The 26,259-nt window shown below is 37.7% G+C and overlaps 1 protein-coding gene across 5 annotated transcripts in view; it reads right to left on the bottom strand.

The window, feature by feature from the left end:
• Window positions 1-26,259, bottom strand: part of astn2 (astrotactin 2) — a 153,441-nt gene that overhangs the window by 43,575 nt on the left and 83,607 nt on the right. For all 5 annotated transcript variants that reach the window (XM_077622471.1, XM_077622469.1, XM_077622468.1 and 2 more), the window contains exons 12-17: window positions 25,005-25,171; window positions 23,994-24,182; window positions 8,032-8,156; window positions 7,202-7,306; window positions 6,812-6,991; window positions 2,555-2,868 (exon numbers count right to left, since the gene is read on the bottom strand). In XM_077622471.1, coding sequence (XP_077478597.1) covers window positions 2,555-2,868; window positions 6,812-6,991; window positions 7,202-7,306; window positions 8,032-8,156; window positions 23,994-24,182; window positions 25,005-25,171 — 1,080 coding nt within the window. The remainder of the gene's footprint in view (window positions 1-2,554; window positions 2,869-6,811; window positions 6,992-7,201; window positions 7,307-8,031; window positions 8,157-23,993; window positions 24,183-25,004; window positions 25,172-26,259) is intronic.

The following is a 26,259-nucleotide window of genomic DNA, read 5'->3' as shown; positions in this document are numbered from 1 at the left end:
AAAAAAAACGGGAAATTTCTACACTTTAAGTGGATCAGGCTTTCATAGTATTTCTGTTTTCCAACTTCACCTTAATTCCATGAAATTGAAACGATATTTTATTTGAACTTCAAGTCAGGAGCGCCATCTTGCTCCAGACAGAAATGTCGGCCTATGTCCAGAAAAATAGCACTTTTTATTTTTAACATTTGGAACTTGGTGTGGGAAAAGATATGAAGTGAGAGACATGACTGAAGAACCCATTGTCTGTTAGAAAACGACAAACTAGTGAACGGAATTGACGCTTTAACAGTACATGCCTCCAGTAGTAGTTTCAAAAAGGTCTCTGTTTCTTATTTTTATTTTTATTTAAATGTGATTAATTGCATGAGGTTAATTTGTGATGAATTGCAAATAAAATTTTTGTTTTTGCTGTTTGAATGGATATAAGATAATTGTGCAATGATCAGTATGCTCTATGTACAATTTTGCTATAGTTGTGTTCAAGTAAAATTAAAAAATACGAGGAAACACAAGCATTGAAAACCAAAAAAACTACAAAAAAACGGCAAAATCTGAATTTTCAAAAAATGAAAAAAAAAGCCCAGCACAAAATATGAACCATACAAATTAACCCCCTATCAAAATAAATGAATAAATAAATGCTAAAACCCTAAGAGTTTAGCACTATTAGAGGTCGATTTGAACAGGTGACGTGGAAAATGAATCATCCACTGCCAGCTCTTCTACTTCAAATGGATTAGCCATCTACCGCTGTAAATGGCAGCCAATGACTTACTACATTTCCCCTCTAGTGCAAGTGTTGACATTCAACTACTTTTTAGACGATGCATCAAGTCGTCTTGCCTTACATCATGCACCTGCTTCTAGGCAGAGCAACTCCTCCTTTACAGTATTCCTTTTTCTCGCCCAGGCAGTTAAGCCAAAAAATAAAAATAAATAAATAAAGGAAGAAGAAGCTCATCACGGCGAAAGCTTTTGCAACATGGCAGCTGTCTTTCCTGATCGAGGCAGCCAAGTAGAAAGAAGTCTCAAAGGTGTGTGTGTGAAAGGCACACTCACACACGCAGCCCTACACACACACGCATACACAACCACGTGTGTGCATTTTTGTGACTTTAATCCAATACATGTACCTTTTAATGCACCTTTCAGAGCAGTAGCTGCAGCACTTGCAGGGCCCGAACAGAAGCAAAGGGAAGTGAAAAAGAGAGAGAGAGAGAAGGAAGAAAAAAAAGAGGAGAGTGATGGACTCCCCTCCCTCCCTAGGGGTCGATGACATCAATAAGAAGCTAATAATCCTGCCTGGAGCTACCTCACACGAGCAATCCATTGCAGTCCAGCCCTCCTCCTTCTCCACTTACTGTACGTCTCACTCTGCTCGCCGTGAGACCATGGCTGTATCAGAAAATAGGTGGAATGAAGACATTTTTGCTCCACTTCACGTATAGTTATTGATGAGCCCCGCTAAGGATTGTCTGCTATCGATTGCGCCTGCTTCTCTCGTTGGGTTCGCGCGCAAGCACTGCAGATACACGCAACAATAGAAAGATAAACCTGGATTTGTAGTAAACCTGATTTGATTGGGACATCACAACCTGACACCCCTTTATTGTCTTACAGAGAAACAATCTGATTGGGTTTCACAGTCCAAACATTTCACCATTATCCTGATATTGTATTACATTTGGCTATCAGACCTTATTAATGTATGTCTATATATATGCATATGTATATATATGTATGTATATAATATATATATGTGTGTGTATATACATATATATATATATATATATATATATATATGTATATATATATGTGTGTATATATATGTATATATATATATATATATATATATATATATATATATATATATATATATATATATATATATATATATATATATATATATATATATATGTATAGACACATACATACACACACTTCCTCACAGGGAGCGAAAACTATGATGTCATCTTTTTATACGGCTGTATCTGAAGGTTTATTACCAAATATTAACAATCCAATGCCCTCTTGAGGCGACAGAATGTAACTGCTACTTTAAACCAAAAATGCATTGCAATCATTTTTGGTGGAACATGCAAAATTGATTGCATTTTAGTAATAATATTTTTTAAGATATAAAGCCCAGCAGAATAAATTTGTGATAATAATGCTAGCCAGAGCGGCCTGGTGGGTGAGTGGTTAGCGCGTAGGCCTCACAGTTCTGAGATCGAGGGTTTGATCACAGGACCATACCTTCCTGTGTGGAGTTTGCATGTTATCCATGGGCTTATCTGGGGTTTCTCCGGGTACTCGGGTTTTAGAAAAAACAAAACAAAAACAAAATATGCATGGTAGGTTGGTTGAACTCTCTAAATTGCCCCTAGCTATGAGTGCGAGCGTTTCCTCGTACCCTGTGATTGGCTGGGCACCAATTTAAGGTGGCCCCCGCCTCGTGCCTGAAGTCAGCTGGGATAGACTCAAGCACCACCCACAACCCATATCGGGATAAGATGTAGGGAAAATGAATGAATTCAAAGGCCTACTTTACCTCTTTGGTGACGTTGTCCTGGACCAAATTGTAGAGTGGCACCACGCGGCTGACTTCCAACAGGACGGGGATGGGCGAAGGCTGTTCGCCGCCCCTGCCGCGGCCCTTTGCGGCAACTCCCCCTGCCACCCCTGCCTGATGGTGGCACAAGTGACAGCTGAGCGGGCAGCTGCCCTTCTCCTCACAGTGGATCTCCACGCCGTTGACTGCGTCGTCGGACAGCAATTGTGTCTCTTGCAAAGCTGTCAGGTAGCTAATGAAGGGCACCGACTTGAGCTCATGGCGCCCACCGCCAACCCCTTGCTCTGTTGCCTCTGAAATGGAAAATTGGATAGTATAAATAAATATTAAAAGACTACGTTCTACAACTCATTGACTCAGAGTAGGATGGACATATTCATTTTTTTAGTTGAGTTTTTAATTGAATTTGTTTTGCATTACTTTCATTTTGCATGCATTTCTTTCATTTTAAATAGCTTTTCTTTATTGTGTGCATTCATTAAACAATGTCCATTGATTTGAGCTTTCGTCACTTTTGACTCATTGGTATTTTATTTTGAGACGCACGAGTGGAAAGTACACTTCAAAATTTCTCACTATTGTTCTTTTGGTCATTGGTGTTCATCTTAGATAACAATTGACTGTCAATGGTCACACAAGACAAATGTTGCCAATTTCCCAGACCATTGATCTCTTGTGAAATAAAATGTTGTTGTTGACGCATTGTAGTATAATTACTCATCTGGGACACAACCCCCATGGTTGCCATTGCATTGCCCAGGGCAACGTAGACAAGTGTGTTCAACAGCAATGAAACAGAGCTTGTAAGGTATAAGATAACCATTTTAAAGCTTTAACGTGTTGAATATGCTGCACCTATGTGAGATCACTTTGGTGTCTTTGTAACTGGCACTTTGAATAACATAACTATTATATTGAATTATTTGGCTATATACATTATAGTGTGTACTATGTATATATTCAAATTGTAATGTATTTGCTTATTACAATATAATCTAAATGCAATCCATGCATTTGCATTCAACACTGAACTGGTTAACGGGAACTCAAAGGACTCAAATGTAATTTATTTTTAATATAATACTCATTTCAAACTATTTAATGCAATGAAAATGATTACACTCATCTTACTTCATGCAATTCTAATAAATATTACTACTGTTGGCTTGCTGATTTGCTACAACAGTGCGGCAATCATGTTTCTAGTGATTTCAATAGAAGCATTATTCTGACACCCAGTGGTTAATTTCTGCAATCACTACTAAGTGTCAGAGTCAATTTCAATAATTTTAGTGATGGGACAATCTAATTGAACTGGGAGGGCTAGGAAATGGCATTTTGTTCATTTGCTGCCAGCACAAACAGTTCAAAAATTGGATTTGACGTCATAAAATTAACAGGATGAAAAGAGCAACATGATTGGACGTCTGTCTTAGTCTCTGGCACTCAGATTTAACAACAACAAAAGCATATACGTCACAGAAAAGTATATGACTTGGAATTCAGGGTTTAAAATTTTACAAAAACAAAAAAAAACCTGTCATAATAGCAACAGCAGTGTATTAATGAGAAATCAATGTTATTCATAGATTGTTTTATTGTTATAATTATAGCTGCTATATACTTTCTGCTCCCTGCAAATATAATTTTATTAAACCATATGCGTTGCTCTGACAACACAGCAGTAGCCAATCACGGCACACGCTGTGCAGAACGCAGTAGTGCATAACCGTGCATGAATGATGTCACCACCGATGCAATCGCTGTAACAGAGGTGGAAGCATCACGTCCGTGTAAAGGACCTCTTTATGTGACAGCTAAGGTAATTTATTTTTACAAAGTGTTGTTAGGATTTTGGATGCAAGGTCATTCAAAAATAGTCTTAAAAAGAAAACCTCATTTACAGTACCACCTGCTCTCGGGAGCAACGTTTGTCTGTTCTAGAATTTGCGTCAAATGATGCTGACGTACTCTGTTTGCCCGCTTGTAAACAATTCGCCATCATTTAATCCTTTAGAAATAGTCTCAGCATGGCAATTGTAGGGACTAGAGACTTTTAATGTTTTTTTCCTTAAGAGAAATAAATATTACAGTATAGTAATAAGAGGCTACGACATACTGCTATTCATTTTCCGGCGTGTTATCCAAAATGTGTTTATGTTTATATGTAATGTAACTTCAGAGCCCGTGCTTCCATTGTTATGTAAAGCTAAATCATTGAAAATCTGTATACCACGATACAAACAATTGTTTATTTTTCTCTAAAATGTTCTCTTAAATTTTGATTGGATTCTCAACATGAATGTGATGTAGATTTAAGAAAAAACGCAAATACAATAAAATAATAATTCTTAATGTGTCTAATCTATTTCCCATCCTAATTTTCAAACCTACTAAATTGCTAATAAAGGTCCATTACTAGATCCAACTAATTCACCCAAATCCCAAATTTCTGTGGACCTTTGTAGCATCTTAACTGCAAAACATTTTTTTTTAAATGTTGGTTCCCTGATGTTATGATACAAGGCTCACAATCAGTCAAAATGATCTATCCATGCTCCATCTAGATAATGTTCCAGCTGCACACTATTTTATTTTCCTTTTTCTAGGCATAAACTGGATTAGAAACTGCATCTTACCCAGTTGATCCAGATCTAAAGAGAGTGCAGAATTATTAAAAATAATCCTGTTTATGCACATTGTCTTAGTCCAAACTGTATTTCTTAAGTACATCAGGTGATATGCATCTCTGCAATGAGAAGGGGTGTGGTCTAATGACATCAACAGCCTCTATCAGGTGGAGATAATTATTAGGGAACTCCCTTTCCTTTGGCAAAATGGGTCAGAAGAGAGACTTGCATACCTGTCAACCTCTGCCGATAACTGCCCTTATAAATGATTATGATTCCCCTTACAAACCCCCCAAAAACCTTACAAACACCGTACGAGTCGTACGGTGTTTGTAAGGTTTTTTGGGGGTTTGTAAGGGGAATCATAATCATTTATAAGGGCAGTTATCGGCAGAGGTTGACAGGTATGGACTTGACAGGCTCTGAAAAGTCAAGAATAGTGAGACATCAAGCAGAGGGATGCAGCACTTTTAAAATTGCCAAGCTTCTGAAGTGTGATCACTGAACAATCAAGTGTTTCATTCAAAATAGTCAAAAAGGTCGCAAGAAGTGTGTGGAAATACCAAGGCACAAAATAACTGCCCATAAATTGAGAAAAGTCAAACGTGCAGCCGCCAAGATGTCACTTGCCACCAGCCTTGCCAAATTTCAGAGCTGCAACATCAATGGAGTGCCTGAAACCACCAGGTGTGCAATACTTAGAGACATGGCCAAGGTAAGAAAGGTAAGAAAAAACCGACCACCACTGAGCACTCAAGCTGAAACGTCAAGACCGGGCCAAGAAATATCATAAAACAGATTTTTCCAATGTTCTTTGGACTGATGAAATGAGACTGAGTTTTGATGGGCCAGATGGATCGGTAAAGGGCATAGAGCTTTAGTCCGACTCAGACGCCATAAAGGTGGAGGTGGGGTACTGGTATGGGCTGAAATAATCAAAGATGAGCTTGTGGGGGCTTTTCGGGTTGGCCATGGAGTCAATCTCAACTCCCAGTCCTACAGCCAGTTATAGAAAAACATGTTTTTCATGCAGGACAATGCTCCATCACATGCATCCAAGTCCTCCACAGCGTGATGGGCAAGAAAGACAAAAAAACCTAATGACATGGCCTCCTTGTTCACCTGTTTTAAACCCCATTGAGAACCTGTGATGCCTACTCAAATGTGAGATTAACAAGGAGGGAAAACGGTACACCTCTCTAAACAGTGTCTGGAAGGCTATAGTTGCTGCTGCACGCAATATTGATTGTAAACAGATCAAAACACTGACCAAATCCATGGATGGTAGGTGTTTGAGTGTCCTATATTAGGTGGCTATATTAGTCACTGATTTGTTTTTGAATGTCAGAAATGTATATTTGTGAATGTTGAGCTGTTTTATTGATTTTTCCATGTGAAAATAATTTTAATGGGTATACATTTGTTTGTTTTTTATTAATTTGCCTAATTTATGCACTGTAATAGTCACAAACGTATTTATTGGGGCGAAAATTTGACGCTACACTGCGCGTCAATGATGTGAAGGAGCAGCTAATCTAAAGTCTGACTGGCTAAAAATAAAAAAAAGGTTTAATATATAATAGAATGTCTGTTTATTTTGTCTCACCTTTCTGGTACTGGAGCCAAAGTTGTTGCTGGGCCTTCTTGCTGGGGAAGTAAATAGAGCAGCTGAGCTCTGAGCCATACAGTGCCTCGGATACATAGTGGCTGCCATATTGCTGCAGGAACTGCAGCAGCTCCTCACGTGTACTGTCACTCGACAGCGTCTTGAGAACCTTTGCAAAACCTAAACGGTGAGTCAAGAAGAAATACATTCAACAATACACAACTGATACTAGTTAATTCAATGAGTTGGGCATGGCACACCCAATTATGATCATTATATTCTCACATTTTTTCACACAAAATAATATGTTCAATCAACCAATATGATTTTATATTTTTTCAGTCATCTGTGAACTTAAACAGTATTGGCCAATAAATATATTGCAATGACCTGAAGCCAAAGTGATGGAACTGAGCTTGACTTTGTATAGATTGCTCCGCACTTGCCACTGTTGCACCATGGGATAGCCACTGGCCTCATTAAATTTGGCATCACCTAAAAAGGATGCACAGCAGGACATGAGATTTGACAAGAAGAACATCAATGGAGAGAAATAAATAATGCAAATATATAAAAAGTAATTAATAGGACGAAAACATGGATTTGAACTCTTATGTCCAATCCTGATTCTAATGTAAATGTACATGAGTTTATTGATAATAGATGTACAACTCAGCCAATGAGTGAATAGGGGCTCATAATAGAACTAAAATTGCTCTGTTGAACTATTTGTTTTACCATTTGTTTCATTTGATTTCAATCCACAAATAAAACCACCCTGCAGTTTTATGTGGGCCAAATTTCAGGATTTGTCGTCGGGGAAGTTGGTGGATAGTTATTATAAATAATTAACAATATGTCATAAAACGAGGGGAGGGCGATAACTGCCCGATTAAATAAGTCACAATTAGACATGTTTATATTTTATGACAGTTTCCCCCTTTTTGTTGAAAAAAATAGTTTTGTACATTAAATAAAAAATAAATGAATTAGAAAACATTTACAGATCGTTTTTTTTTTCCACAACAAATAAAAACAAATATTTACAGTTTATTTCCCCTTTTCATATTTTTTCCAAATAAAATCTAATGTTAAAATGTAAGTTAATACAAAAAGCAAGTTAAATACGATAAGAATTAGTTTTCATGTTGTTTTAAGACACTTTTTAAATCGTATTTAATTCATGGTACACAAACAGTACACCCAGCAAAAGCACTCACCTGTGAGGAGGTCCAAGTTTGGAAGCGGTTCAGACAACACACCTCTGCACTGCTCCTCCACTGGCAGGGGGAGAACCATGAGGCCATCGGCTAACTGGGGGAAGTCCTTAACGAAGTTGTTATCTCTGTGGGGAACAACAAGGGAGATTAAACCTCATGAACCTTTACAGCATACTAATGTGCACAAAATTGGAGCTCCCAAAGAAGGGGGGAAACTCCCTTTAAGGAAGAAACCTCAAACAGATGTTAGAATCAGAGCACAGGTGGGCACTACTACATGAATTCTAGCGAGTCCAAATGCATCTCTGGGTTTACCTATGTGAATTTAAGGGGTGGAAAGGAAAGAAAATGACAAATATTAACTGAATGTGTTTTTTCCTACAACTAACGAGAAAAACGTAGATGTAATGTCAAAGTATGTCAACTAAATCAAAGCTGAACTATAGAGGAACCCCTCAGAAACGTGCAATTTATATAGACTGGTGAGGTTTAGACACCTAATGCCATCAAAGGCACTGAAAAATGAGGATTTAAGGCCAGTTTAAATTAATTGCACATCGATTAATGTCAATGACGTGTGAGGATTTTGCTTTTGGGTCACTTATTATTGCATGTTAATTTTTGAGCACTTAATAGCTCATTTCCTGCACATTTTGGGAAATTTTCCGTTGATCTGAAAGTATTTCTAAGGTACTTTTCTGTATTCGAAATGATGCTGAAAGTTTATTGTATACAACACAATTGAGATTTTTCTTTAAAACCTCTTAACGAACAGTGACTCATACTTTCAATAAACAAAGTGCGGCTTGCCAACCCTGTCAGTGTCACTATTCTTAGAAAACACGATACCATGATGAAACATCAGAAATATAAAAAGAAAAAAAAAGAAAATACAATCACAAATCATCCTGTGAAAGATGACATTTTTTCCCCCGCAGATAAATTGCTTCAGATTTCCTTTTAATGGCCAAATGGTGGGGCGCACTTTCATTTCTTGACAAAAAGAGTTTTCTCTCTGCATTATGGGAGCCCAGGCGAGGAGCAGAAAACTATTCCGTGTAATAATCCACTTTTACAGATGTGGGAGCTGAGAACGTGTGCCGTGGAGACTCCGGGGACAGTGATTCACTCTTCATGGTATCACAGTTTTTTTTTTTACCTTCTCTGTTCCTTTTCCAAGAACTGAGCCGTACTCTTACAACACCGGCATAATTGACTCAAAGGCCGTACGAGTGAGGAGGAAATACTCCGAAGAGATTACAGTGGTTAACACTTACGTTTAACACATTGATTTGAGAAAGTCGATTATGACCCACCAAAGCCCAGGTTGATTACTCTGTGATAGTGCTGTGAGATAGGACAATTAAAGAAACTTTCGATTGATATTGCGCATGTCAGTTCGCTATTATCACCAATAATAAAGCATGCTACATTGATGGGATTCTACATGACGTAGTAGTACCTCAAGACGTCCTTATCGTCTATTTATTGCATTACTCGGCCAACCGTAGGTGAGTAATCCATGCAATAAAATCAAAAATAGATAAGAAAATAATCCACAGAGATTATAGGGGATGAAATTGCTCAGGAATAAAAAATAATGTATTGCTAATGATATGAGGCATAATTAATATTTGAACAGAAGTCTTAACCCCCCTAAAAAAAACACTGACATCTATTTAGATAATTAGATAGATAATATTGCTATATATATTATATTTATTGCTTTGTATGCTACTGGACTGTACATTTTTAGGACACGACACCAATTGGTAAAGTTAACTTTTATAGCAGGTCAGTTTAATATAAATTCAAAGATTAAGTGGAAGAAAATCTGTCATATTTGTTTTTGTTTTATTCACAAAATAATTAAAAAATTATATTGTGGCATATTGCTTTGTATGCTACTGGACTGAACATTTTTAGGACACAACACCAATTGGTAAAGTTAACATTTATAGCAGGTCAGTTTAACATCAATTCAAGGATTAAGTGGAGGAAACTCTTGTCATTTGTTTTTGTTTTGTTCACAAAATAATTAAAAATGTATCATATTGTGACATATTGATTTTTTGATAGAACATGGCCTATTTTGACATCTAGAAGGAGGCAAATAGCACCGACGGGAAGTTCCATGGCATGAGAACATTTGTATCACATATACACTAATTAAATGATAGAATCTTGTCAAGGCATATTCAAAAACAAAATGTCAAGGCTCCCACAAAACACATATTAACCATTCAATTTTTTCTGGAAAAACAACTCAGATGCTGGCCGCAATGAAAAGAAACGGATGAAAAAGCCTACCTACGGCTACATAACATTAGGTAAGAGACTATAGCTTTCTGGCCAACAAGCGAGATGGAACAAATACTCAGTTTTGGGTTGTTTTGGTTTATGTACAAAGAAAAGGACCTCAAGTTGTGACTCAGTCAAGTCCAATCTATCAAATTCAGTAAAGTACCCCCTTGGGTGAAAGTGGGTCTCTTAGATAAAACATTGCACATGAAGATAACCTGCAAAGAACTCATGGAAAGTTATCATCAATGTCACCATTCTTCTCTTAATGGAGTCTAACAATAGCTCGCTCCATGTTGTCCCCAGCTGTATTTTACTGCTCTTGACGTGCTTTATTAAATTATCCCTGCTTTTCAATAGAATTTACCATCAACAGGTGTGCTTTTATGCTATTCAAAGACAGCAGCATCTCCAGCCAATGAATTTGTTTGACAATGCCAACACCTTAAGCATCCATTGACAAAGGCTCCCTAAATCCTACCGCAGTAACTGAGTACATTATAAAAAAAAATCCTAAATTCTAGTCATCACAAACAAGTCATTGTCAAGTGCTATCTGCTAATTCACTCATTGGTTGCCATTGACGGCCCCAGACATCCAATCTATCCGGCAGCAAAGAGTCTTATGACTGAAACCGTTAAGGATTCATCTATGGGTGTTCTTATACACAATTTTTGAAATATATATATATTATACATTCACGTAATTCCTTGAGTAAATATTAGTACAAAAAATGAGAAAACTGATGTTAAGCAAATACAAAAGTACATAATAAATACAGTGTCAATCAAGGAGAAGTGGCAGTAATGGAATCTTCCACTAGAGTTCAGTCTTTCTCTGCATCAAAAGAACTGCTTTGTAAAGGATGCAGGCATGATCAGCTTTATTTTTTAATATTTTATATAAGACTGCAGCTAACTGTCTGATTAGGGACAACTTCAATTAGCTCGTTGGTTACCATGGACAGCGATAGGTGAACCAGTACTGCTCTAAATACGAAGAATTTCTACAATGGACACCCATTAATTTGTCAACACCATTCATAGCGTTCCATGGGCTTCAGGTCTTTATTCCTGTAGTCATTCAAAAATTATGAATGATTAACTTTAGAGTGGTAAATGGGTTCATTATCAAATGCCCAAAAATAACAGGACTTGAAAAGTTTAAGAACCAAGAAAACATTGTATTTTCTACCAAAGAATATTCATTTTTATTTCCATTTGACTATTTAATTAATGTTTGTCTGACAGTGCCCTGCGATTGTCTGGGAATAAATTCAAGGTGTACCCCTCCTATTTACCCGTAGTTAGCTGGAATAGGCTTCAGCACCACTGCATGCCTTGTGAGGATAAGTAGCATTAATGGAACATTATTGAACATATTCATTGATAAAAAGAAAATAAATTTAAAAAAATCGATAATCACCCTAAAATTAACATTATTATATTATCATCCCGGTGGAAGAGTGGTTAGTGCATCAGCCTTATATCTCTAGGGTCTTGGGTTCAAATCCAGGTCACGTCTACCTGTGTGGAGTTTCCATGTTCTACCTGGATAGGGATGGGTTTTCTCCGGGTACTCCGGTTTCCTCCCACATTCCAAAAACATGCATGGTAGGTTGATTGGACACTCTAAATTGCCCCTAGGTATGGGTGTTTCTGGCCCAAGGTCAGCTGGGATAGGCTCCAGCACCCCCCGCGACCCTTGTGAAGATAAAGCGGTTAAGAAAATGAAGGAATTACTATTACAGGACCAAAAAAATCACTCACCCTATAAAAGCTGATAATACCATAACATAAACATTCATTTATTCGTCCTCAGTTAAAATGGATTGGACTTCTATATCAAAGTCAATGCCACTGAACTAACTGGCACTAGAAGAGTTAGTGGATAACACTAGCTAGAATGCTAGAGGATCAGAGAGTCATTTGTGGAATGGAGTAGGAGTTCAAAAGGTGGGAAGAAAGTGATTATGTTGCCAACCGAGGGGAGCAAGATGACTCAGTGTTAGTGTAAAGCAAGAAGACAAGAAAAGGTACTGCTATGAAGTCGGGAAGTGGTATGATGCCGGCCACTTTGCTACAGGGAGGGAGGAACCGCTGAGTCCGGAACGTGGACAAAACACATCCGTTGGATGTTTCCCTGGCTTCCTCCTGGGATAACTGCGGTGTTTTTGAAATACACCGGTCAGAGGGCAGATAAAAATGGAGGCAGAAAAAGAGCAAGGGCAGCACGGGCCCGATACACTGAACGAGTGTTTGACAAGGAGAGTGGTGTCGTTCCTCTGGAAAGAAACAAACATCCGCCAGTTCAGCGGTACCGCAAGATCTCCAGTCAATGGAGAAAAGTGTGCAACACTTTAGGGCACGTAACAATAACAGACGTTCAATCATGTGGCTCAATTTGTCCTTCTGCTGGTAATTTAAATAGGTTTTTCACTAGTAGACAAACAGTGGATTTGAGGGTTAACAGCTATTGATTTTGGGACATTTCCGTTGATTTATTTGGTTTATTTTTTTCTTTCATTAGGGCAATTTGAGGAAGGTTTTTTTCATTTTTCAATTTAAAAAAATATTTGCATGGTTGTTGGAGAAATAATTGGCGGTATCAGAAATGCCAAATTTTAGCAGAACCATAAAGTTTGGCCAAAAAACTGGCTGATAAGTTTAGTGTCCCTTTATTTTGTGAAATGTTCGTGCCGGCTTGTGTGTAAAAGCACATACAACACCCAAAATAAACAGGAAGTTACCCAGATTTGCCCCAAATTGAACAGGATGGGACTCAAAATTCAATGAAAAGTGACCTCAAATAAAGAAAAAGTGACAGAGAAATGCCCCAAAATGAACTCATTTATTTTTGTTTTGGTTTGTTTTACTGGTGAATTTTGGCATATGAGTGTATAAGTGTATTTGACCGTGAATTGACCTTTTTTCCCTGTGTTTTTAACTGTATGTTGCTGTTTGGCTACGTTAGTCTTCTCACTGAGTTTGTGCAAATTTGTTTTATTAACCGTAGAGAAATCAGATATAGGTCATTGGAAAGTATTAGTGACAAAAAAAAAATCTGATAGGCGTTAAATCATAAGGGGGTTTAAAATCCAGGAGTGTAAATGCACCCTAAGGCAAACAGTATCTCCATACATCCCATATCTTGCTCTATTTCTTTCCCATCGTGAAACCAATCCTCCTCCTTCTCAGGATTTGATCGTTTTTAAAAGATAAGAGATAGATGTGAAGGCTGCGGCGTGATTATCATAATTGCGCTTCGGCACGTATCGGTGTAAAGAAGTCATCAGCCGTCTCACAATCTTTTGTCTCCATGCATCCAGTGGTGTAAAAAAAATAAAATAACAGAGCCACAAAACAGCGATTTCACAGCACGCCGGCAATTTCTGCCGCCTGCCTCGCTGTTGCCATTGAACAATGAATGGGATAATTAGCAAGTGTGTCAAAGGAAGGCGCCCAACAAAATGGAAAGCTAACTAATTCCCTAAAAACCTGAGGGAAAGGTTCAATCGTTCGCGTTTGACTTAAAAAAAAATCTTATCAAAAGCATCATTTTTATGTGGCACTTTTATTTTACATATGAACATAACTTGCACAATATGGAGGAAGAAATATTGTCCTTTGCAGAGATGGTTAAAGAGTGTTTTGAACCAATTTAAATTCATTCTTTCAGATCAATTAGATTTCAAGTGGAATGGAAAATCAATAATTGGTAAGTTATAAATAAGTTTTTCCCCACCCACCCATTACCTAAATGAATACAGTGGTACCTCGACATACGAGCAGCTCTACCTACGAGATGCTCAAGGTACGATGAAAATTTCGATCGAATAATTCGCCCTAGATACGAGAAAGCCAGGTGGCCATGGCACTGTCTTTTTTGCCGCATCTCCTTCGTGTATAAAATATATCTACGAGCACGGGGCAGAGCTTTGCATTTCCCCCCGTTTTTTTCCACCATGAGTTAATGCATAATACTACGTACAAAGTGAACAGAGTTGTGCAAAGAAAAGGCAAACGTTGAAAATCAACATTAAGCGCGAAATAATTGAAAAATATGAGAGTGGTGTAGGTGTCACCGAGCATGCTTTTTCGCCGGCACAGTGACATTCATGACGAGATGGAGAGCCTTCTTTTATTGTGGATAAAAGATAAACAGTTAGCAGGAGATAGCGTGACCGAGTCAACCATATGTGAAAAAGCCAGCGGAATTTACATGGATTGTGCTCGCATGGAGTGGTCACGCGTTATCGTATTGTGAGGACATTTGTGCGCGTCATTTTCGAAATATTTTGAAGGGGAGGCAAAAACAAACAACTCTTGATGCGTTCGTTTTGAAGACTCCGGCTGAACGTCCGGGTGGAGTCAACCCGTAGAACAAAGGTAAAAAAGATTAAAACAAAATTAGAATTCAGTGTTGTGTAAAGTTACATTAAATGCATGTTTGAGTGTGTCTGTATATATTAATCCAAGTTAATTTAAATTTGTTTGTTCGGTTACGAGTGCGTTGCCGTGGATGATAAACCCCCTATACCACCGATGTTTTTAGTTCATTTCAATGGGAAACGTTCGCTCGAGTTACGAGAAGCTCGACATACGAGCCCAGTCCCGGAACGGATTAAGATCGTATATCGAGGTACCACTGTACAAATATTGCGTGCAATATGCACTTTTACTGATTTTTTTACACAATTTGCAATTTTAAAAAACCAAGATAAAATATATGTGACATCAAAATAATAACGTGATTCTGTAGGTAATGTAAAAAATAACTAAAGTGTGCCTGTCTGCCCAACAACTGGCCTAGATTGGACATTCAGATGGACCGTACATTTGATGAACCCTTGTTAATAATCTACATAAAAAAGTCCTTCCTTTTAGTTGTATATAGAATTGAAAAGCAATTTATATCTGCATTCTTTCTACCTCAATATTGGCGGCTTCTAGCATTCTGCATAGTATGGAAATGAATTCCAGTGGCCGGGAGCATTAGCATAGAGACCGCACTTCCTAATGTAGAGTGACGAAAGGCGGGGAAAGGAGAATGCAAGGCAGCTACCTGGGCAGTTAAGTGGGAAACATTACTTTTACATTTTTGAGGATTGGAAAGGATATGCACTACATAAGAAAATAGAAATGGATGTATTGCAAAACTGCTTTTCCTTAGCAAGCAGATAACTGTATGTGTAAATACTGTGCGTCCGATTCATTCCAAGTTGGAGGGCCAGCAGCGAATGAAAATCTATTAGTGATCAACTCATTTCCATTCATAGCGTTAGAATGAAGAGAGGCAACAAACGACGCAAAAAAAATGAAAACTCGCATAAATTGCATTTGAGGTGACCCAAAAATGCACTAAAAAAGGGAAAAATCAATAATACGACGTAAATCACAAAATTTTAAAATATGCGGAATGAACAAATGTTCCTTCGCTTCCACTCGTCCAATTCGAAATGCTTACTATCTTAAAACTCATTCCAATACACAGCGGAAATTGTATTCATATATTTTCCATTTTCCCAATTATAATTTTTTAATGTTGCTGATTTTTACGTCTTTCCGTCCACATCTACATCAGGGATTGAAAATAGGGAAACCGTTAAAGAGAATAAACTGCCCAAAAGCACAAAAACACTTGTAAAAAATTAAATAAAGACAAGAAAAATATGGGAAATAAATGTTTAAAAGCTAAATGTAGAATCATTACGCATTTCACCCTAACACAACAATATGCAGTTGTCAATGGGACTGTTGCTAGGTGAATTCATGGACAATAATCTTTTCTTGTCGTGGGGTTTGGTGGGTTGTTTGTCCTTGAGCTTTCATACCTCAGGCATTTGTTCGCTGGTCAACAGCTCGTACGAGGCCAGGCAGTGCCTCCAGTAATACTGGCTTAATAATGGCTGCTGCCAAAGAGGCTTACCGCAAACTTGCAGTCAGTTTGACCGGAGGGGGAAAAGGAGGTTGTGATAAGGGTGTAGACCAAAATGAAACAGCAATTTAAAACTAGAAAATGCAGTTCCTGGAGAAATGATGTTCTTTTGTGGTCCGTAAACACCCATGGGTCACGTTTCTGTTGCTTTAAGGGCATTTATTGGTCGTTTCAGATTGATTTCAAGTTGCTTCCTGTGAATTTCCAGGCATTTACTGGTCAATTCCTGTTAATTATTTTCTTTCCCTCCTTCTGCTGTGAATTTTACGTGACTTTATTAGAAAATTTCTAATTAATTTGACTTGAAAGGGCTTGCAGCGATTGGCCAATGGTTAATTTGCTGCTAGCTCTCCCAGTTCAAATGGGTTGTATCACCATCAATGTTAACCCTTTACACTACATTATGACAGCAAATTGAAATTCTTAAGACTCTGAGCCTTTAATTGTCCTTCAGAACAAAAAGATTACACCATTTGAATTATAATTGGTCATAAAATTGTATCATATTGATCTGTTTTTAAACATCATTTTAACATTGCTCAAAATTCATGTATCAACTATGCTGTGTTTGGCATATTTGGTTAAGTAACTTCCTGTTGATTTTGGGACATTTACGGGTCATTTCCTGTTGATTTTGGGACATTTACGGGTCATTTCCTTTTAATTTTGGGACATTTACGGGTCATTTCCTGTTCATTTTGGGTCAGACTCCTACAAAAAAGCTTCCAATCAGTCGTAATGATTCTCAACTCAGACTTGCAAAATAAAATCCCCATTGCTGTCATTATTTTATTTAAAAAGAAAATCAATAAAATGCCAGAATGATCCAAAAGTTTTTTGGGGGATTGGACGTCTATCATTATCAATGGCAGCCAATATATTAACAGGTATAAGGGTTATTGACTTCAGCTTTTAACCCTTTAAAGCCCAAACTCTGAGCCTTAATGGTCCCTCGGAACCAAATTCCAAATATAATTCATACAAAATGTTTATTGTTATTATTATTCATGTAATATGTCAGATCCTATCAGGAAATACAGATATCACATTAATCCGAAATCATGAATAGGATATGATACGTTCATCTTTCTTTTTTTAAATCTTTCGTTTAAGCAAACTAAAAACAAATGCCGAAAGAAGTATGATTTATAGTTTGGTCTCAAGTAAACATTCAGTAAATTGTAAAATGAATAAATAAAAGTGTAATTGGAAAAAGCTCAGATCGGGCTGCATAGAGACAAGGCACTGCAAAAATCAAGTTGCGGAGCTGTCAGTCGTAGCGGCAGAAAACCGCAGGGTGACAAACGAGAATATTCAACATGAGGCATGAAAGCATCAACATTTGATGGAGTTGCCTCACAGGAGGTAGCTAACAATGCTTGGCGTTGATAGATGCCCTCAGCTACCTGCTAGCCTTTAATGAAGAAAAAAGCCCTTGAGAGGAGTCTTTCTTTGACTTGGGCTAAAAAGTAGGAATTAGAAACTGGATGCTTCTAGTATTGATTAATGAACTCCTGGCGAGGCGGTGAACTTCGGAGCAGCTCGGTTTGCAATTTCACATCCCCCTCCGGTACGCCATCCGTCTCCGTCCTTTCATCTTACTTTTCTAACATTTACTTTTTATGCATTATTCATGTTTTTTTTTCCTCCATTTTTCCCATTGACAATAAAAGACGTCCAATCGTCTGGCTCTTTTCATCCTTTGCCAGTGAAGTGGAATGAGTTTAAACACTAGACGTCCAATGCATTTGAATTGTTTGTTCATTCGCTCTCAGCCCTCCCAGTTCAAATAAATTGGACGTTTAGTAGTGATAGAGTCATCTATTTTAATTCACATTTTTTGGTATTTGCGTTCTTTTTTTAATTTTAAGTGTTATATTTAGTTGTTTTATTTTTCACTTTTTTTTAGACATTTTTCAGCCCCACATACCTTTCTTAAAAAAACAGGAATCCTGTTTTTGGGGATTTTCCAACACGATTCAGATCCACACAAAAAGTATGAAGTAAATCACCTCTAAGGGTTAAATTGTGATAAATTGACATCCTTCTATAATATCAATAATCCTACTACAAACATCTGTATTTGCACCTAGAAACTTCAGTGTGGGGGCCAAAGGGGTAATGGGGACAACGCATCTCCCCCATCCACAACTGTGGCAAATGGGATACCGTCAAGTCCCTGGGCATTCCCACAGAGAATCCGAGTCGCCACCTGCCAGCCTTCATGGAGAGGATGAAGCCCCGCCTTCCCTCACAATCACCGCCAACGCCACCCATCTATCCGGACCCACCGCCATAACCCCCCAACTGCCCAGGGCATTTGGTTTATGTTGACACAGAATATTTGTTGCTTATAGAAGCTGGTCTAATGTACACAACAGTATTGCGAATGTACTTTAGATGGCTGCCCTGAAATTGACACACTTGAAAATCAATATTTTTTCATATGACATAAAAACACTGTCTTTGAACAGATGCTGTAATTGGTTTATTCCCTCTTCTTCCTGTGTGTTCAAATGAATGGGCATTTTGTTCACGGAGATGCCGCAGCATACAAAAGTACATTACATTACATAAATTCTATACGCATTTTCCGTCAGACAAAATAGTACAAACAAAATATCATAACAGAAGCTTAACAATCAATTTTTTCTCGTCACACTCTAATAGTTTAGTGCAGCACCTACGATCCTGCTCATTGTCTCATAGCTACTAATTAAGCGAGAAGGAAATTGCTTAGAAATTGCCTCATGCCGACTTGCGCTTCGCAGTGGAAGAAGATAATTACTGGGAATTATGGCTGAGTATCGGACGAGCGAGTTGCCAATTAAAGTGTGTAGCAGTGTGTCTCGCCTAAAGTCGGCAGTTGATCAACTGCATTTTTCCCGTTACATAAGATTATACTTGTTGGGTTCGAGAAAGCCTCAGGACATTCGACATCTCTTGGCTTCCAAAACTGTGCGAGTCCAACAGTGTGTACAAGACAAAAGTTAGTTTGAGGATACTTGTTGGACCTTCATTATTAAAATAAATAACATATACCAGTAAGTGGAATCGGGAAAACTAAGAAATGCCTATACTATGCAACATTTACTCTTGGTCTCTAGTTTCCAACCGCCAGTCGCCCTGACAAATATGGACGCCTGAAACATACGCTGCATAAAAAAAAGAAATCTTAGATCATGACACACGTCCAATTGTGTGGCGTACAAACGTCCTTCTGCTTAGACTTTAAATGATTTCCTCAGTAGTATACGTCTAATCCAGTTGAAGTGGGAGGAGTGGGAGTGAATGAACATTCTGCTTCAATGGTAGCCATAGAGTAAATAGCATATGCTTTGATAATGAAGATATAATATTTGAAAAATCAGCTAGGAAATAAGCTTGCCGCGACTGAATTTTAATGTCAATGCCTTGACTTTGTTGGGAATGTTACCACCACCAACATGGCTGCCATGAGGCCACTTAGGTAGGTGGGATGAAAAGTCTTTTCATCCTTCTGCAATTAATTGAAATGATTTAGCAATTTGCAGACATGCACTCAATTTGAAAAGGAAGGAGGGTGCTGAATGAACATTTGTCGAACAGACATTTATTCGCTGCCATCCTCCCGCTTCAAATGGATCGGCTATCTACTAGTGTTAATTAGTTGTTGGGAAAGTGCAGCTTGCCCAGAGGAAGAACAAATTATATTCTTTAACACGTCGGCTGCCAATTACGTGCTTGCCGTTCCATCCATTATCATCAGAATGTCGATAAGTGTTTTTTTCTTTCTTTTAGTTGGCGCCCATGTTGGTTGGGGCAACCAGTAGTTGTAAAATAGATCTCAAAAAGTACATATTGCAGAGCATTGGCATGTTATTTTTTTTGGGCCGTATCGGTACCAATACTGGTGCAAGACTAGTGCAAACTGGTTATGATCATGAGCCCAGAATTGCTTAGCTCTGCTGACAGTAGCGACCTTTTGACAAATGCATTTTGAAATTTTGAGGGTGTCGGCACACAAACAAGGTGTTTTATTTGCAGAAAATATGTTAAGAAATGGGCTCTACACGTGCAAACAATGTTCAGTTAGAATATTTTTCCTATTCTGAGTCCTATTGCGTTCAAGGTGTAATGGAATTGCTTTCAACCGTAACATTTACAATAAGGCGCGCAACTTTATCACAAGCCCAGAATACAGCGTCTGCGAAAAATTGTAATGTTCTGTAATTCCATAGCTGGAAAAATTCATTCCTACAGCTCGACTGCACGTCAAGTGAGATCAATTTGAGACAAAATGTATGCAATGAAGTTATAAATCATGGATCCCCCTCCCCTCCTTTTTAATACAATGTGATACCTGTGAGGCGATGACTGGAAAAGTCAAATAAGATTCATCGCCATCATCTAATATTTTATTTTGCATCGCCAAAGGCCTCTGCTGATGTGGGAAAAGGCAAAAAGCTGAAGTTGAAGGCTACGGGAGACGACACGCATCTGCATATCAAAGCGGTACCGGAGGAGGGGGGGGGAATTAGGTGAATAATAACTCACATTTACATACCGCTGTATGAGTGCACAGAGAGGGAGTCAGTTTGAAGACAAAGCTTTTGTTCCTTTAACAAACAAGTCACAATGGATTTTGATAAGCGACGTAAGTGTTTTAGTGAGCTGACACATGGTAATACATGTGTATAATTAGCGGGAAGTGGGTGGTGTTCTTGCACTCTTGTGTACTCTGCTTGGACTAAGATGAAATAAAAAATAATTCCAAGACCATGGCTAACATTTGATCTCGCCAATGGTAAAATAGATTTTAATGTTCTTTAAGACAGTGCTACACTATGCCTGTTATGAACATGAATGCTTATAACAGATTTCATTGAATGCTGTAACAAAACAAAAATCTCTTTAACAAAACAAATGGCCGAGTGTTAAGACCTACCCTATCTATACATGTACTTCTATATGTATGTATGTGTATATATATATATGTATATATATATATATATATATATATATATATATATATATATATATATATATATATATATATATATATATATATATATATATATATATAACAGCAACCTGCTTATTTATTTATTTATTCATGTATTTATTTATTAACTTACTTATTACCTATCTATTTATGTCTAAAATGCCTTTCCTATATCTGCATTCTCACCCTCTTGATACTGTGACAACGAAATTTCCCGAATACGGGATGAATACAATTATCCAATCCAATACAAACCTAACAAAGACAATGCCAACTATGCAATGAAGGGATAGACGCCCAATCCATTACAATTGGAAGGGTGGGAGCACTGCCAGCCCTCCCAGTTCAAATGGATTGGACGTGTACTAGTGATAAACTCTAAATTCACAGTAGAAGGAAGAAAATAACCAAATGATCGTGTCAACCAATGCCAATAGCACTGAAAAAGTACATGTCAAATACATCAATTACTGTTAAAAAACTCATTATCCTTCATTTATATTTCATTCCACCTATTCTCACAAGGATCATGGGGGTGCACCCTCAATTGGTCACCGTGTACATTAGGAAAACATTTTTAGGCAGGTTTGAAAGGTCAGAATTGAATCTGTGGCGAATTGAGTGGATACATAACATCCGCGAAACAGCTCAGCGCTCATTGCAGAAAACAGCAAGTGAATATAGTCCACAGCCTCTAACTCCTCGCCCACACAGTCAACTCCCATAACTCTAAGTATATGTTTTAATTTTGCGTTTCTCCTTGCCAAGGCAAGTGGTCTTCATCCTTTATAATGAATTCCGTATGTACCGTAGATAGTGCAGGTTAGCAATAAGAGGCTTCTCTAATTGACTGCTTTAAAGCGCTGTCACCCCATAAGTATATTGAGCTGTACTAAGAAGAAAATTATATAAATATGGCAAGTGCAACGGTTGACTGAAAGGATTTTTATAACTAACTCATTGGCTTACATTGGATTTTTTGATGTGCATATTTGTGTTTTTATCAACTGTTTTTCTGCATTATTCAATCTTTTTTTTGCATTTTTTTGGGATCGAGACGCAGTAAAAAAAAGACAAAATTAAGAAAAATCTAGAAAAACAAAAAAACTAACAAAAAAGGGGAAAAAAGAAGAAAACGTAAGAAAATGTGGAAAATTTCATGTTGACGTCCAATCCCTTTAAAATACGAAGAACCAACCGTCCCGGTTCAAATGGACTGGACGTCTACTAATGACATACTTGTTTAAAATCACATCAGAAAGATTAAGAGACCCCCATGATTGTCAGTGTTGTGCTTTCCGGGAAAAAAAATCTCCTCTCCTCATATGGGCCATTTAATATACATATAAAAAAATGCTTATCATTTCTCCTTAAGGCTGTTTCATGAGACAAAGGTGCATGTCTAAGCATCATGAATATTTCAAACTATCTTGAATCATATTATTACTCGATGCACTGACCGGTAAGCCTGAGGGTGTGTTTAGCCGAGCACGACTATCATGACGCGCGTGATTGGGGAATAGGGGCGGTATCCCACTGATGTCGTGTCCTTGAAAAGCGTAGTGTGCATTTGAGTGAGTAAATAGCGTGATAAAGGCTGGCGTATTTATGTAGAGATGCTCTTATCGACATCATGGTCGTGTGATTATGGGAGCGTTTTCGCCACATGCGAGTTTTATCAACGCGACACACCTGGGAGGAGGAATACAACCCGCTTTAGCGCCGGAGGGGCATAAAGTCTCAATCGTCACATGACTCTAGTCGGCTTGTCATCGAACATCACAGCATCATTTCCTGTACACTAAGAACTATATCAGGAAAATTGTCTCTTTCAACCTGTTGTCTTTATAAAATAGATATGTCATTACTACAATAAAATGTCTCTTCAGAAATCTGAAAATTCAATTCCAAAGATTTTATGAAATAATTTGAGGATAATTTAAAAAAAAGACTAAAAAAACATTGATTTGTGTAATTTGTGGTTGTTTTTTTCTTCTTTTTTTGTCAGAATGGAAATCTAACAACAATTTATTAGACCTTGACGGCACAAACAGAGAGAAAAAAAAATATGACTGAAGATTAAATGTCCTGCGTTAGCCTGTTTTAATTGTTGTGTTAGTTAAGTGTGATTAATGAAACTTGGTGAATTAATTGTATAGTTCTGCCAATGGCATTGTTGTTGCGATTCACAATAATATTTGGAATCAAAATCGATCAATTCTAAATGAAATACTTAAAACCATTTTGCATATTAAATGTAAATTGAGTGAAAATTAGTTTATCACTATCCTGCTCAAAGGGATTGACGTATGACGTCGTCAATGGCAGCCAATGAGTTCACAGCAAAAGCAAAATATCCTCCATTAGTATCAAATGTACTGAAAAATCAAATTTACCCAATGACAAGAAATTTCTAGACGCCTGCGGAAGTGCAAAAAAATAATAAAATATCGTATCCAGCCACATTTTAGTAACAATAATTCAATACGTTTTAATACACCCTTATCTTAATTTTGAGCTAATTTTAGCTGGCATTAAACAGCATTAAAAATAAAAACAAGCCTAAAATAATAATTAAAAAGTAACAACTGAGATGCCAGCATTCCTAAATCAAAGCCTTGGAACAAATTCTAATAAAGTTGTCTGGTAGCTGCCCAAAAAACTTTTTTTCCAGCACTTGAGGAAACACTTCTTACGTCCCTGTGTAGATAATATTTCAGTAAACATGCACACTAATTACCTGAAAGTCATCTGGAAGATCTGGCCGAGGTTGACTTGTTTACTTTTGTTGTTGTATCCACGCAGCATCTCTCCAAACAAGGTGGCATTGAAGTGGACGGTCTGCCGTGGACACTTCGGACCCTCGCAGTTGTCGGACTGCAACAGACACGAACGCCCATCTGCTGCCAGTTTGTATTCCTGCACACACCTGAGAGGCCATGGGGGGTTGATGTACTGTAAAAAGGCCTGTATGATATGGAAAAAAAAATCTTTCCATGCGTGCTATTTAATATCACAACATCAATGTGTAATGGTCCATCTACATATGTATTTATAATCGGTACCCGGACGTTTGGTCGATGGACGTTTGGTCGACGGACGTTTGGTCGACGGACTTTTCGTCGAACGGACGTTTCGTCGAACGGACGTTTCATCGCCGCCGGATTCGCTCGCTCTCAAAATTATAATCATGAGAGAGAGAGAGAGGGCGAGAGACAGAGTTTACTGTTGAAAGCGATCAACCAGGTAATCTCTCGCTCTCAAAATTATAATCATGAGAGAGAGAGGGAAAGAGAGTGAGTTTGTAATTGCATTGACAATGTAAGAGCATTAATATCTAAATATCTAATATCAAAATGATCAATAAGTCGCCTGATTTGCTCGCTCACTCTCAAAATTATAATCATGAGAGACTTTGTAAATGTCAGAGCATTAATATCTAAATTATCAACAAGTTGCGTATTATTGCCGTGTGTGCATGTTATTTGTCGCTGGATTCGCTCGCTCGCTCAAGTGAACAATTACAACAGCTATGGCAGCAACACACACACACACATTTTGAAAGCCCATTCCCAATGTTTTAACATACCTCTCTGATCACCACTACACATTGAGTTCGAATATTTGGTTTTAGAGAAACACCACCTAATTGCGGCATTTTATGACCAGTGGAATTGATTTTCCTGTTGGTTTTTTTCGGCCTAATGAATGTTTTGGATGGCAAAGTTATATAACTATTTTTTATTCTCACCCGCAGTACATGAGCACGTTGCTGGACCCATGCTCGTCTTCGAGGGGCACGATCTGCTGGTGACAAAGCTGTTCGCATCCTCCGTTAAAGCCGTCCGTGCAGTCGATGCCCCTGGAGTAGTCATAGCAACCGGAGCCATCCTTCATCGGCCTCAGCCCATTAGGACACTGCATGGCAGACGCGGGCGAATCGGAAGAAGAGAAGGAAGAAGGGTGATAAGGGAGACAGAAGAAGCGAGCGAGGCGCACAGGTCAGCACATGCATTTTAATCAGGAGCCACTAAAGAGGCGCAGGTAGCAGCAAAGATCAGAGTGGAGGAGTGAGCAGCAGATGTCAAAAGAGGAAATCAAAGAATCAAAAACACGCACACAAAAAAAGCCAGGGTAAATTAATGTATTCCAAAGCCAGTTCACCGATTGATGTTTCGCATTTGAAGACTGTTTTATGTCCTAACGACAGCCTCACATGCTTTTGTATTCTTTGATTCATATTATCAGAGCAGTATTAATCAAACAAAATGGGATTGACTAAAAATAAAATTGTCCTTCCAGAACTATAATACTGACAATCTAGGAGAATGTGAAGTCAGTTGTTAGACATCTTTACGTCCCGTTAATGAACATAGTCAACCGTGGCTATTTTAGTAAGTGTAGCATTCGTTGATGTCTGATCCATTTGAACTGGGAGGGGTGGCAGCAAATGAAAAAAAAACTTCTGATGTTATGTGAAAAGCAATGTTATGCTCACACAGATTTTACATCGACATAAATTGAAGCCCGTGAAGCCAACTTCTGGTTCACGTTACTGAAAAATAAGCAACAAAATGACTGTTTTACAATTTGAATCTTGTAATAGTATAATATATGAATTATTGTTAGTCATATTTTGATTTTAACCTTGTAATATTTCAATTTTAATCTCATAATATCAACAGTTTTTCTCTCGGAATATTCAATTGTTCAACACATTAATTAATCAATGCATTCAATTCTTTAGAATGCACTTATTGCACATAGATTACATATTTCATTAATATGATAGTACATTTAAAATAAAATTGTGATAATACTACCTTTCTATCCATTGTTATACAATGTGATTATTTCTAATTCTAATTTTAATTAATTAATTCAATTTAATTCAATTAGTTTTAACTGCACATTACCTAAATTTGTGAATTAAAATAAACAGATGAATATTTCAGTAATGTGATAGTACATTGAAAATAAAAGTGATAAATTCCACTCCTACTTTA

The sequence above is a fragment of the Stigmatopora argus genome, chromosome 16 (assembly GCF_051989625.1).
Source record: "Stigmatopora argus isolate UIUO_Sarg chromosome 16, RoL_Sarg_1.0, whole genome shotgun sequence".
NCBI classification, from domain to species: Eukaryota; Metazoa; Chordata; class Actinopteri; order Syngnathiformes; family Syngnathidae; genus Stigmatopora; species Stigmatopora argus.
Note: the sequence above shows the minus strand (reverse complement) of the source record. Positions and strands in the feature narration are given on the sequence as shown.